At 40.5% G+C, this 14,584-nt stretch overlaps 1 protein-coding gene across 2 annotated transcripts in view; it reads right to left on the reverse strand.

Annotated features, from left to right (window-relative positions):
* elp2 (elongator acetyltransferase complex subunit 2) overlaps positions 1–14,584 on the reverse strand; it is a 163,046-nt gene that overhangs the window by 135,259 nt on the left and 13,203 nt on the right. For both annotated transcript variants that reach the window (XR_013576185.1, XM_078538747.1), the window contains exons 3-5: positions 9,566–9,636; positions 7,858–8,014; positions 1,848–1,925 (exon numbers count right to left, since the gene is read on the reverse strand). Coding sequence is in view for 1 of the 2 variants with exons in the window: in XM_078538747.1 (XP_078394873.1) it covers positions 1,848–1,925; positions 7,858–8,014; positions 9,566–9,636 (306 nt within the window). In the remaining variant the exon portion in view is untranslated. The remainder of the gene's footprint in view (positions 1–1,847; positions 1,926–7,857; positions 8,015–9,565; positions 9,637–14,584) is intronic.

Below are 14,584 nucleotides of genomic sequence, written 5' to 3' on the forward strand. Positions count from 1 at the left end.
CCAAATGAACCATCTAGGCCTTTACATATTCGAACACACAATTTTCTTCTTTAGGAGGAGGGAAAATTTACCTATTTCAAATAAATAAATTTCAATTTAAAGTTTGTCCATTACAAATGGAAAGTCAAATCAAGCTGATTCCCATTCACCAGTAAAGGATTTTTGCCTTCTCATTCCTAAATAGTTATGGCTACCAGCCTGTTATGTTCCTTTATTCATGGTAAACGTACCAATCATATGACAAGGGCTGGTAAACAATAATGCAAGTTCTTTATTGGAAGATAAGGCTATGTACAGACAATGTTAATTGGGGGACTGAGTAGGCACATCTGCCTTGGCGTTCTGCTACTGTATCCCAAGTACAAAGTCATGCGGTTACACATCACACCATGTCTAGAGGTGGATAATAATTAACAGCAATGAAAGGTATGCTCCCTTAAAGATACATGACATTGTATCACAACACAGCTGACAAGTAACCAAAACCAATTTAGTTGATTTTGAAATGTCAGAAATGTGATACCCTAAGTGTAGTTAAGACCACAAATCTCCCAACTGTCCATACCTCCTTGTTTACATTCTTCTTCCTGTGTAACGATTTTTCAGTCATATTTTTAGATGAACATTCATATTGTTAAATTACTATATAAACTTATTACAGAAATTCCCAGGTAACATCGCTATTTGCCTGTTATGCTGTAAACGAGCCTCTTGTCCTTAGGTGGTGCTCTGCATGAGTTCCTCAAGCCCACTCAACATTTTGTTTTGTTTCCTTTATGTAAGAATGCGTCCATATACCCAGTCTACAATTGATTAAGCTAAAAAAAATTATTTTATTTTTCTTTCTCCCACTACAAGCCTACTGCTCCCTTAGCAATCAGATGCCCCACCACCATCCAGTCAAGAAGTGTTGGCTCCAACATATCTAGCCTCATTCTCATTCAACTTCTGCAGCATTCCCATTGCGACAATTTATTGTCTGGCCAGTGCCTGCTGCTCAACATTTCTTAGTCAGCTCTGCCCGAACTCATGTCTATTTCCCTCAGGCTGCCTGTCATCACTGTCAATAAACTGTCACTTAAATTCTCAAACTTAGAGGCATTTATTAGATATATTAGAGGCATTTATATATTTTTCAAACTCATGTGCCTTTTTGCTTGTGACTAACACAGGAGAAGCTTAGTGGCAATGCAGGATCCTGAGAGAAGACAGGGAAGATAATGGGCAGGATATATCATCTAGACATACGGACCCAATTCTACATGATCATGACAGATCCACAGCTAATTCAGAAAAAGGTTATATTAGCCATGTCTGGGGACAGTGACATTAATCACAGCAGCAGCTCTTAAATTTTTAAAAACACATTCTACCTCTTACTCGCTCTTTTTTCCTTTCCCAGCCTTGACTTTAGTTTTCAAATGATCAAATTCTCTTTTTCCAGACCTCTCAAATTTTAAATACCCAAATAATCTCTATTTTTCACAACCTATTTAAATATCCCATTCTACTTTTTCCACCACTCGTCTCCAATTTTTGACACTCACATTTTGCTAATTTTTCTGTCTCATTTCAAATTACTTAACTCTCCTCTATTTTCCAATTTTATTTATTAAGGCCCAGTTCATTGTATTTTTCTTTGCCCGCTCCTCCTCTTTAAAAATCCTGTTGTGTTTCATTAACATCCTGATAACTGCACTAAGTTAAATGCAGTCATTGATTTTTTTTTTTACATAAAACCAAGACTCCTTTAAAATGTATCCTCTAACTCACCATAAGCAATGCCTTGGGGGAACTACTAGCAATCTATGGAAGATCAACTAAAATTCCAATTTTTCAGCACTTACCATCGCTGCCTGGCAATCGGGCTAACGCAACATCCATCATGAAGCCATTTCCGAATGACAAGGTTTGTATGCATTCACCTAACCATAAACAAATTATGAAATTTAGTTTTGCATTTTGAGAATTGAAACACTTGATAGAAAAAAGCAACACATAAAATGCTATACAACAAGTAAAGGTAGTCAACCATGTCCAAATTGAATAAATGGTGCAAGGTAATCATTAATAAATTACTGTAATACACTAATAATTCTCTATACTGCCCAAGTTTATGAAAACAAATGGGAGCAAGGCCACTATTTCACTCTGTTAGAATTACCATCCAGCTATTAAGCCTATTTTTAAAAATTAATTTATAAGCATCACAAGAAACTCATTATTCTGGCATATCTAACTGGACATAGTAAGCTCAGAGTTAATAAGAAGCATTTCTCACTTCTGGGATCTCAGTAGAAATCAGTATGATTTCCAACAGCACTCTCTTCTAAAAATCACATATATATTAATCATTGTATCACAGGAAAGTGCATTATTTTTACACTAATTTTTGCCTCCTACGTTCCTTCAACTGCTTCAACTTTGGAAGTTGGTTATCACCTGCTTTCAAAATTTGGGCTTCTGTAAAATTTGAAATTTAGATTTCAGTCAAAATTCTATTAGCAATGGGACTAAAAGTTACTTGTAAACTTGTATAAATACTAGTATTTATCTCAGTTACACTAGTGAGCTGCTTAGCAGAGATCACAGAAGGTATTGGAGAAAAGTAATTTATTTTGCAAACTTACAAAGCAAATTCACTCCTAGTTGCTATGACAAACAATTTTATTAGACAGTTTAGAAAGACAATAGTTTAGGAGAGAGACTCCAAATTGCCATCTTGATTAGAGACCATGTAAAGGTTTCAAAAGTGAACAGAAAATTCATTTCAATGGAGATAGCAAAAGTTTTAAAAGAAACATTAACTGCACACACTTGAGTAGCCAGAGATGGAGACCAACTGGGAATTTTGTATTCATGAAGTGCCGTTAGCTGTACAAAGAACCAGCTACTACTAACTAATAATCAATTAAAACGTGATTAAACTGAAGGTCAAAATAAACAGGGAACCAGTGAGGAATTGAACCCTGATGAATAGCACTCCAAAACGTCCAACCCATCATCATTTCAAAGGAGAAGGAAAAGAAAAATAATGCAGATGCTGGAAATCTGAAATAAAAACAGAAATTGCTGGAAATATTCAGCAGGTCAGGCAATATCTGTGGAGAGAGAAACAGATATTTTAAGTCAATCGCCTTCCATCTTAACTGAACCTGATCCATAGCAACAGCACTGAAACATTATTGCAGCCAGATTTTCATTTACTTATACTTCTTTGAATTTAGTATTTTGCATTCGCTGTTCCCGATGCAGTCTCCTCTACATTGGGAATATACTGACTAATCGCTTTGGTGAACACTTCAGTCTTCAGGCAAGACCCTGAGTTTCTGGTCGTTTGTCATTTTAATTCTCCATCCAACTCCCACTATGACCTTCCTGTCCTCAGCCTCTAACACTGCACTAATGAAACTCAGTGGAAATTTGAGCAACTATACCTCAACTTCATATTTATGTTCTTATACTTTCAAATTCATTTTTACAAGATTGTTCATGATATTTTAAGCCCTCCTTTAATCTCATGTAACTGCCCTATTTATTTTGCTTTGTGGAAAATTAAAACGTGGAAGGATTCAGTAATTTATACTTCCTCATTTGCTGTCTATGAGAATATTTCAATGTAATTGCTGCCTATCCTTCTTGGTAACATAACTGCTGCAGGATGCCTGGAGATCCCCTTGACTTAGTGTCAGATTCAAACTGACATCGGTAGAAGGGAAATCAGCACCACAAAGATGCTAGATCTTTGAAGGTAGCTTTCTTCCAGGGCAGCGGCAAGTTTTATTGCTTCGCCACTGATCATAAAATTCAGCCCGTTATTTTTTTTTTTACTTACTTAATGTTAAATTTGTTGTTGGTGCTGACCAACAATTCTATCAAGGTGGGGAGAAATCATCAACAAAAGCAAATAACCGTAAAGTCAAAAATCGTATGTATAGACCAAGTCCAAATGATTAGCCATGAAGCGGGGAAACGGCCAACCAAAATTCAGTAAATAGTGGAAAATCATTAACTGAAAGTGGCAAAAACCTGCAGAGACCAAGTCCGAAATGGGAAATAGGAAATGATAAACCAAAAATGCAGTCATGGTCATCATTACAGACGCTAGATTTATTTTCCAAATTTATTAATTGAATTTAAATTATCCAGTTGCCGTGGTGGCATTTGAATGCAGAAGTTCCACAAAAGGGCATTAGGCTGGGCCTCTGGATTACTAGCCCAGCGACATTACCACTACGCTATCATCTCCTCCTGATGGGACTGTGGATTGTCTTAAAGCAAAGGCATAATAACTCATGCTTAGGATGTGGAATTCATATGTACAAGCGAACATAAACAAATTGCAACACAAGGAGTGAAAGCCCTAGCATTTCACCAATGCACAAGCTGTTCTATTGGGATCATTCAGAACCACATGAGTGCAATCACTGACTCCACTGGATTTCGTTCATTCAAACTAAAATAGTGCCCTTGCGTGCCATTATTGCTTATCCATAGGAAAACTTAAGAAGTTACCAACTATTAATTGAAATATCTATGTACTGCAAAGAGACTGGTGTACTCTGCAGCAGCCTGGAACGAGTCGTTGCCATAAAAGTGTAGGGAAGAAATGACCCTGGCTTCCACTGGTAGTCCCCTGCTTTCCAAGAGTTTACCTGCAATCAAGATTGTAGCATGCAGCATAACTTTGTCTCTTTACTTGCCTGGGATCTAGCTCACAGCAACCAAGTCCAGGTAATTACGCCTTGGCCTGTTTATGTGATTGGGAGGGCAATGACATGTATGTGCAATCCTCATGTGCTTCAATCTGGCAGACTCACAGGATGATATGGCACAGGAGACCATTCAGCCCATCATGCATATGCCAGTTCTTTGGTAGAGCTGTCCAATTAATCACAACCCCTGCTCTTTCCCCAAAGCCTTGTAATTTTTTTTCACTTTAAGTATTTTTGCAATTCTCTTTGAATTTGCGTCCGCCACCTTTTCAGGCAGTGCATCTCTATCAAAATTGCTGATTGTGGACAAATCTCTTTTTAATCTTCTCTATTCTAAAGGAGAACAACTCCAGCTTCTCCGTGGAACTGAAATCTCTCAGCTTTGGTGATGATGATGATGCCAGATTCTTCACAGGCGAAGGCCATGGAAAGGCTCTTCCCTGTGGTAGTTGGCATGACCATTGGTGACTGAAAAGACTAATTCTTGATCTGCAGGCTCTTGAGCAGTTGGAGCACAGGAACCCCTAGGTTGGAGGGGCTGTGCTATAAGCAGACTCCTTCCATTGTCTGCACCTTTCTTCAGCAGCCTCACATCTATTTGTTTCAAGCTTGCTTTCCTGGTTGTTGTGTGCCAACTGTGTCTGTTAGCAGCCTCCTGCTCCCATAACTGTTGGTCAATGTCAGCCAGAGCGAGCTGTCTTGCTGATGACAGCCGCTCTATATACTTGAGTTTTGGTAGCAATGCGTAATAAATGGTTTGCCAGGCACACTTTGGCAGGCAGCCAATAAAGCTGTTGGCCTTGGACAGTCGATTATCTGTGCCCAAGTTGACAGTGGCACCACTTGACATAATGCTACCTAGATAGGTAAACTGTTCTATTGCTGTCAATACTGATCTGCTGTGGACTGTAATTCCCTCAGGACCACGGTTGGTACAGATTTCTTTATGCTAATAGTAAGGCCAAAGGCATTTGCTGCCTCAGAGAAACAGTTTACAATGAATTGTATTGCCTTCAATACAAAGGCACAATCATCAGCAAACAGAAGTTCCACAAACGCTTCTCTGTGGTTTTCATATATGCCAGCAGTTGTTTCAGGTTGAAGAGACTGTCATCTGTTCACAAGTGGATGGATATGCTCTCTCTCAAGCATGTCATTGCTGCTTGAAGCATGAATAAAATAAAAAGGGTTGATGCCAGAACCTACTCTTGCTTAACACCAATAGAGGTAAGGAAGCTGTCTGAGAGAGCTCTGTTTTGCATGGCCTGACCTTTCTGGCCTTCGTGCAGCTGACGTCAAATGGTGAGGAACCTTGGAGAAGGGCACACCAATATAGATAGTATCTTCCATTGTCCATCCCAACTGACCTCCTTGAACACCCTGGTGAGGTCTATAAAAGTAGCACACAGGGGCATGATTTGTTCTCTGCATTTCTCCTGGATCTGTCTCAGCACAAAACCATCATGTCAGTAATTCCCCAACTGGGTCTGAATCTGCACTAATTTTCAGGGGTGCTTTCTTCAGCCATTGTCGGAACAATTCTATTCAGAAGCACTCTGGCCAAAATTTTACCTAAAATGGAGAGCAAGGTGCTGCCTCTGTATAATCAACAGTTAAGACTTCTTTCCTTTGTTTTTGTACAGGGGGACAATCATTGCATCTCAACCCTGGTACAATTCCAGTCAGTCAATCTCTTCTGCACCCTCTCCAAGAGCTTAGCATTCTTCCTAAAGCGTGGTGCCCAGAGGCCTAACCAGTAGTTTATAAATGTTTAGCATCACTTTCTTGGTTTTGCACCTTATTACTAAAGCCAAGCCATAAGCTTTTTTAAACAGCCTTCTCAGGTCCTGCCACTTTCAAAGATTAGTATACATACTCCCCTAGGTCTCTTTGTTACTACATCCCCTTTAAATCTATACTATTTTAATCATAATCTCTCTTCTGACTTTTCCTACCAAAATCTATCACCTCACACTTCTTTGTGTTTAACTTCATCCACATCTAACTTCATCTATTTCATCACTTTATCCATGTCCTTCTGTATTCTGTTACTAGTCTTCTCATTGTTTACTACATTTCCAAGTTTCATGTCATCTACAAATTTAATTATGCTCTGCATATTCAAGACTAGTTTCTACATATACACACACTTCCGAGGAACACCACTATACTGCCCTCCTGACAAACAACCATTCACCACTACTCTCTGCTTCCTGTCCCTTAGCCAATTTTGCATCCGTGCTGCCATGGTCCCTTCAATTTCAGCTTTAATTTTGTTAACAAGCTTATTTTGTGTTACTTTGTCAAACTTCTTCTGAAACTCTTAATACACATCAAACACCTGAGACTCATCAGCTGTCACTGTTACTTCAAGAAACTTGATCAAGATAGTCAAACAATTTGCCTTTACCAAATCTGTGTTAACTTCTTTGTCAGCAGCTTTTTTGAAATAGTGTAAATACAAAGAGGTTCGATAAGGAGACCACTTGCCCGAATTTGTAGGTGTGAAACCAAAAATGGATAGCCTAAAACCCACCGCCATAAATTCTCCGGCCACTGAGCTGACCAAACATCACAAAGAAAATTAACAGGATAGAATAAATCAAAGCATTAAGCTTCCAGACTGTCTCTTTAAATAACGTTGTATTCAAAAGCACAGCTATGAAACCAAAATTTACGTGAGTAAAACAAAGTAGTATTGTTAGTAAAAAAGGCAGGAAGTGACATTGAAACTTAAATGGCATCATGATGTTATAATGAAACATCCCCCTATTTCTTGACCACCTATTCACCCAAAATGCACGCCAATTGCTAATCTCCACCTTCATTTTTGCTCCATTACATCCCAGGTGCGCTTACTCATAAAACTTAATGGAGCTGAAAATCAGGGTTCATGTGTTTTCCATCTTTTCTGATGCATGTAGTTGAGACAAAAATAACTAATTTTAAAATGTATATTTCTTGGCAGCTATTTTCACCTGGGGAGAAAATGAAAACAATGAGCAGGGCATCTAACTGTGAATGTTATATAGCAATAATAGAAAATTCAGTGGAATGAAAATTTTGAATTGCATTCTCATTTATAATTCACCTATCATATTTTCATTTGTCATGAATATATACAGTAAAATTAATACCTTACCCACAAAACCTTGCTTAGTCCAAATTTTGACAGAGGAGTCTGCTGCTGCTGAAGCGATCAGCAATTTTGGATGTTCATCCAAGTCAACAGTTTCATAAATAGTGGTTACAGCACACACAGCTCCTGAATGCCCTTCTAGCTGGGTGGAAGCTGCAAACTGAATAGCATAAGTAAAGTAACTGAATAGCATAAGTAAAAACTGCATGTAACCATTGTTGGCTATTTTGCAAAATAATGCAAATAAAGGCGGCAGAGGAAGCATGGGGCAAGACCACAGTGGGGCCTGTGGACAAGATTTTTAAATTTGATCTACTTGGATACATGGAGCCAATATAGGAGGTGGTGGTGGTGGTTAGGCCTCTGGATTAGTAATCCAGGAACCCAGGGTAATGCTCTGGAGGCCAGGGTTCAAATCCCACCATGGCAACTGATGAAATTTGAATTCAATTTAAAAAAACTGGAATTAAAAATCTAATGATTATCACAAAGCGATTGTTATAAAAACCCATCCGGTTCACCTTTAGGGGAGGAAATCTGCGGTCCTTACCTGGTCTGGCCTACATGTGAATCCAGACCCACAGCAATGTGGTTGACTCTTAAATGCCCTCTCAGTTCTCAAAGGCAATTAGGGATGGACAATAAATGCTGGCCTCACCAACGATGCATCCATCCCATGAATGAATTTTTAAAAAAGGTCAGCTGAGATAGAGGTGATGGGCAAAAAGGACAGTGCTGGATAAAAGACAGATGTTCTGGATGATTTGGAATTTATGAAGGTACACATCAGGTTATGGGGGAGGAAGACATTGGAAAAGTTGTGAAACAACAAAGATGTGGCTAAAGATTTCATTGAAACTGGTGATAGAGTAGGCTCAGAGGCAGTAAAAGCTACCAAAATAGAAGCAAAAGGAGATGGAGCAAGATAGCTTTGGGTTGAATAAAACACTAAGAATGTGTACCACCTAATTCAGAACAATCAAAAAGCTGGAAGGGGTTGGAACAGTGAGGACAAAAGAGGATGGATGTGTTGGCAATTGTGTATAGAGTGTGTATGGAGCGCTTAAAAAATTATACCTTCAACCTTTCTGATCTTCAACTGTAGGAATTTCTGACTCATTCACAACAATGTCAGACAGGCATTCTGACAGCACAGAGTTGGTAATGAAGTTGAGAGAAGTGTTGAAGAGGTAAAAGTGAATGCTATTCCCTTAGATGTGGAAGGGGACCCAATGTCTATGGATGATGTCATCAAATGGTAGCATGTTGATGAGGAAAAAGAGGAGGAAATTTTGGGGAATTCTGGAGGTGATGATACAGAAGCTAGAGAAAATGCCATTTCAAGAGATGGGCTGGTTGCATAGGGCCAGCAAAAAGAATGTGATCCAAGAACATAATACCTACACTACTGTATCATATCATTCACTGGTACTTACAAAGTAAAACTGTGCTCCCAAATTATTTTTCCTAAGGCTATAACATATAACTTCAGAAGAATGGAAAGTTATTGAAGGATTTTAACCATGTTGTTCATAAATTCTTGTTCAAAATTTGGAATGATAAATTTCTATCCTCAATTTTATCTGTTTTGTTTTTATTACCAATGACTGCAATAAAATGAAAACACAGTTTTCCTGGAAAAATATTATTTCCAAATCTGCTATTGGGAACAGAACAGAAAAGTTGGCTGCTTTAGAATCTGATTACTCACCCTAAAATTCTGCAACTCCCAAACAATCAGGCAGTTGTCAGATCCTCCTGACACAAGTTCTATCTCAGGGCCTGGAACAAAAAAACAGCTGACTTAAGTCACCAATACAATGTTCACTTTTAAGTCAAGTAAAACAACAGAACTAGATATTCTCCCATTTCTGCAAAACAATATATCAAAGGGTTCAGCAACAGTTTTTAAGTATTGCTTTACGGACCAGCTACTTTTATCAAACACATTATCACCGTATGTAACTTGTTTGAAAATGTCTTGGCTTAGCAAGGAGTAGGGATACTTCTGAAATCAAAGATTCAAAGAGAAATTAAACTTAATGTGGAACTCAAAGCTTGCATACTTGCAGTGTGCTAGCCTTTACTTAAACAGATTTCCAAATGAAATGCTGATAAGAGTGATAGGGTGAAATGCATTAAGGTGAGAGGAGGCTCATAAGAAGCAGGAACACTAGCATACACCAGTTGGGCCAAAAGGGCTGTTTCCCTATTATAAATATGTATATCTACATAAATTTGATATTAACATAGAAACAACATAAGAATTTCTGGAATTAAGACCACAAGCTTCATACTGAATCAAACATTTCAAAGTAGATGAAATCACAAGCATACCAGTCTATTGAATTTAAAACAAAAATAGGAAATACTGGAAATACTCAGCAGGTCAAGCAGCCTCTGTAGAGGAGAAAGAACGTTTCAGGAGTGTGACCTTTCATCTGAACAGGGAAAAGTTAGAAATCTAATAGGTTTTAATCAAGTAAAAGGGGGAAGGTGAGAAAAGATCAAAAGGGAGGTCTGTAATAACGTGGAAGACAAGAGAAATAAAATGACAAAAGAGATGGTGATGCAACGTCATAGGAATTGGGGGTGAAAGCAAAATGCTGCGGATGCTGGGAATCTAAAAGAGAAACAAAAAACGCTGGAAAAACACAGCAGGTCTGGCAGCAACTGCGGAGAGAGAAACAGAGTTAACGTTTCGAGTCCTTTTGGCTCTTCTTCAAAGGGATTGGTAATGGGACAAGCAAGGAAATAAAATATGTGTCTAGAAGAGGTGTGAATGGCAGGACCATGAGCAGCTGCTGCCCGAAAACAAAACAAGAGAAAAATGAGGACCACCAAAATCTGCAAAGAAAAGTGGGGTCGGGGAAATTGAGGCAGAGGTTATGGACCAAAATTATTGAACTTAAAGTTGAGTCCAGAAGGCTGTAAAATGCCTAGGCTAAAGATGAGGTACTGTTCCTCACTCTTAGGTTTAGCTACATTGGAAAACTGCAGAAAGCTGAGGACAGAGAGGTTAGCATTAGAGCAAGGTGGAGAATTAAAATGACAGGCGACCAGAAGCTCGGGGTCACATTTGCAAATTGAACAGAGGTGTTCCACAAAGCAAAGCAATCACCCTGTCTTCGGTTGGTCTCCTGAGTGTAAAGTAGCTCACACTATGAGCAGCGAATACCGAAGTGAAAGAAGTATACATAAATTGCTATTTCACCTGGAAGGTGTGTTTGGGGCCTTGAATGGTTAGAACAGGGGAGGTAAAATGGCAGAGTTTTTTTTTTAAATTGGACATCACTGGCAAGGCTAATATTTATTGCCTGTCCCTAATTGCTCTCAAGAAGGTGGCGGTGAGCTGCAGTCCATCTGGTGCAGGTATACCCACAGTGCAGTTAGGAGGGCAGTTCCAGGATTTTGATCCAGTGACAGTTAAGGAACAGTGATACAGTTCCAAGTCAGGATGGTGTGTGGCTTGGAAGAGAACTTGCAGGTGGTGGTGCTCCCTTGTCCTTCTTGGTGGTAGAGGTTGCAAGTTTGGAAAGTGCTACTGAAGGAGCCTTGATGAGTTGATGTATTGCATCTTGTAGATGGTACACACCACTGTCACTGTATGCCAGTGATGTAGTGGTAAATGTTTAAAGTGGTCGGTGGGGTGCCAATCATCGGGCTGCTTTGTTTTGGATGATATCGAGCTCCTTCAGCATTGTTGGAGCTCCACTTATTCAGGCAAGTGGAGAGTATTCCTGACTCATGCCTTGCAGATGATGTATAGGCTTTGGGGAGTGACGAAGTGTCTTACTTGGCACAGAATTCCCAGCCTCTGACCTGCTCTTGTAGCCACAGTATTTATCTGTCTGTCCCAGTCCAGTTTCTGGTCAATGATAACCCCCAGGATGTGGATGGTGGGGGTTTCAGCAATGGTAATGCATTGAATGTCAAGGGGAGATGGTTAGATTCTGTCTTGTTGGAGATGGTCATTGCCCGGCACTTGTGTGGCACAAATGTTATCTGCCACATATCAGCTCAAGCCTGAATGTTGTCCTGATCTTGCTGCATATGGACATGACTGCTTCAGTATGAGGAATTGCAAATGGTACTGCACACTGTGAAATCATCAGCAAACATCCCCACTTCTGACCTTATGATGAAGGGAGGTCATTGATGAAGCAGCTGAAAGTGTATGGGCCTAGCACACTACCTAGGGGAACTCCTGCAGTGATGTCCTGGGACTGAATTGAGTGATCTCCAACAACCACAATCACTTGCGTGCAAGGTATGACCCCAAACAGCAGACAGCAGACAGTTTCCCCCCAGATTCTCAATGACTTCAATTTTGCTAGGGCTCCTGATGCCACACTCAGTCAAATGTTGCTGATGTCAAGGACATCTCGCCTCACCTAGGGTTCAGCTCTTTCGTCCGTGTTCATACCAGGGCTGTAATGAGGTCAGGAGCCAAGCAGCCCTGGCAGAACCCAAACTGAGCATCAGTGAACATGAGATGTTGCATTTCCTGTGGTTGCATGGGAGGTGCCTTGGGAAGGGGAAGGGGTATTGGAATGGACTAAGTGCCAGAGAAAAGGGTCTCTTCAGAATGCTGAAACGAGAGGGAGAAGATGAGTTTAGTGGTGGCAACACGCTGGAGGTGGTGGAAATGGCACAGCATAATCCATCAAATACAAAGGCTTGTGGGGTTGAAGGTGAGGACACGGGGAATCCTATTGTGGTTCTGGAAAGGGTGAGAGACTAAGCGCAGGAAATGGGATAGATGCAGGCCCTGTTCACCAGGGTGGGAGGGGGACCCTCGGTTAAGGAAAAAGGAAGACATATCAGAAGTGCTGGTATGGAAGGTTGTATCATAACAAATGCAACAAAGAGGGAGCAACTGGGAGAATGGAATGGAGTCCTTATAGGAAAAGGGGTGTGAGGAATCATAGTCGAGGTAGCTGTAGGCTTATTGTGAATATCTGTTGATAGCCTATCCCCAGAAATGGAGACAGTAAAATCGATGAAAAGAGGAAAGAGTCAGAGATGGACATGTGAAGGTGGGAGAAAGGTGGAAATTAGAAGCAAAGTTGATGAAATTTTCCAGTTCAGGGCGAGAGAAGAAAACAGCACCAATACAATCATCAATGTGCCATAAAAAGAGATGAGGGAGGGGGTCCAAGTAGAACTGGGACAAACAATGTTTGACATACCCCACAAAAAGGCAGGCATAGTTAGGGCCCATGCAGGCACCCAAAGCAACACTTTTTATTTAGAGAAAACGAGTGGAGTTTAAGGAGAAGTTGTTCAATGTGAGAACAAGTTCAGCCAGGTGAAGGAGGGAGGTGGTGGTTGGGAACTGGCTGCACTTCCTTTCAAGGAAGAAACAGAGAATCCCCAGACTATCTTTATGGGAATGGAGGTGCAGAAAGATTGGACATCCATGGTGGAGAGGAGACAGTTTAGCCAAGAAATTGGAAACGATTAACGTGGTTGATAGGATCAGAAAAGTCACAGGTGCAGGTGGGAAGAGACTGGACAAGGGGAGAAAAAATATGCACTCGAGATAGGAAGAAATCAGTGCAGGAGGATAGGATCATGCTGAAATGATAAGTCTATCAGGTCAATCCTGTTTACACATCCTGGAAAGGAAGTAGAAGTCGGCCATTCAGAGTTGGGGGACTATGAGGTTGGAGGTCATGGAGGAAACATCTGCAAAGGAGATGAGGTTAATAACAGACCGGGAGACAAAAGCTTGATCTTCAGTGGCGGGGTCATAGTTCAGTGGGAGTTAGAAGGGAGTGTTGGAGAATTTGGATGTCACATTAAATGCATTCAACCTTCTTAGACCATCATAAAACACCATGATTTGCTCCTAAAGCTCAAGGGGCAGCATGTAATCAACTAAAACAGAGCTATATACACTAATTACATGCAAACTAGGCTTAATTTAACTTAACAGGCGCCTTGGGACGTTTTATGAAGTTAAAGGCGCTTTTATTTTATTTAGCAAATGCAAATCCCAAAAGTCATGTGCTAGCCACCTCATTTGCTGACTTAAAGGTGATTAGTCAACCACATAGCCTGTAGAGGGGACAGTCCTCAGTAATAGTACAGCATTTATTGTGTCTTTCCATAAGTGCATAACAGGTTTGTACTGAGGCCCCAGCAGAGGAGGTTGGCTGAACAGGGGCCTTGGCCTGTGCCGAACCTGTTTTGCAAGGACCACTCTCGCCATGGTAGTTCAAAGCCTGTCATTCGACGAATCGGGTTTTTCGCAAGGAACTTGTTAGTGACTTCACGTGTTTTCCATTCCTTGATCCAAAGAATGTTTGCTATTAGATCTTGCTCAGAAAGATGGTTGGAGGCAGGCAGGAGGCCATCGTGGAGTGGTAAGTGAGGTGCAGCACAGATGATTTCAACCATTTTGTGTGTTTTTGTCCATTGGTGGATGTGCGGGGGAGTGATGTTTGTTAGGTAAGGAAGCCGGGGCAGGGGGCGTTGAGTAGAAAGTTCCAGTTATGATACGCATTGTTGCAATCAATTGAGTGTCAACAACATGTGTGTGCCCTGACCTTTGCCAGACAGGTGCACAATACTCTGTTGCAGAGTATGATAGTGCAGGTGCTGAGGTCTGGAGTGTTGTAGCCCATGCAGGTCCAGCAAGTTTTTATAGTAGGTTGTTTCTGGTTTTGACCTTTGCTGCTGTTTTCTTCAGATGTTCTCACCTACCTAGAGTCACTCCCAAGTG

Source organism: Cetorhinus maximus, chromosome 3 (genome assembly GCF_964194155.1).
Source record: "Cetorhinus maximus chromosome 3, sCetMax3.hap1.1, whole genome shotgun sequence".
Taxonomy (NCBI): Eukaryota; Metazoa; Chordata; class Chondrichthyes; order Lamniformes; family Cetorhinidae; genus Cetorhinus; species Cetorhinus maximus.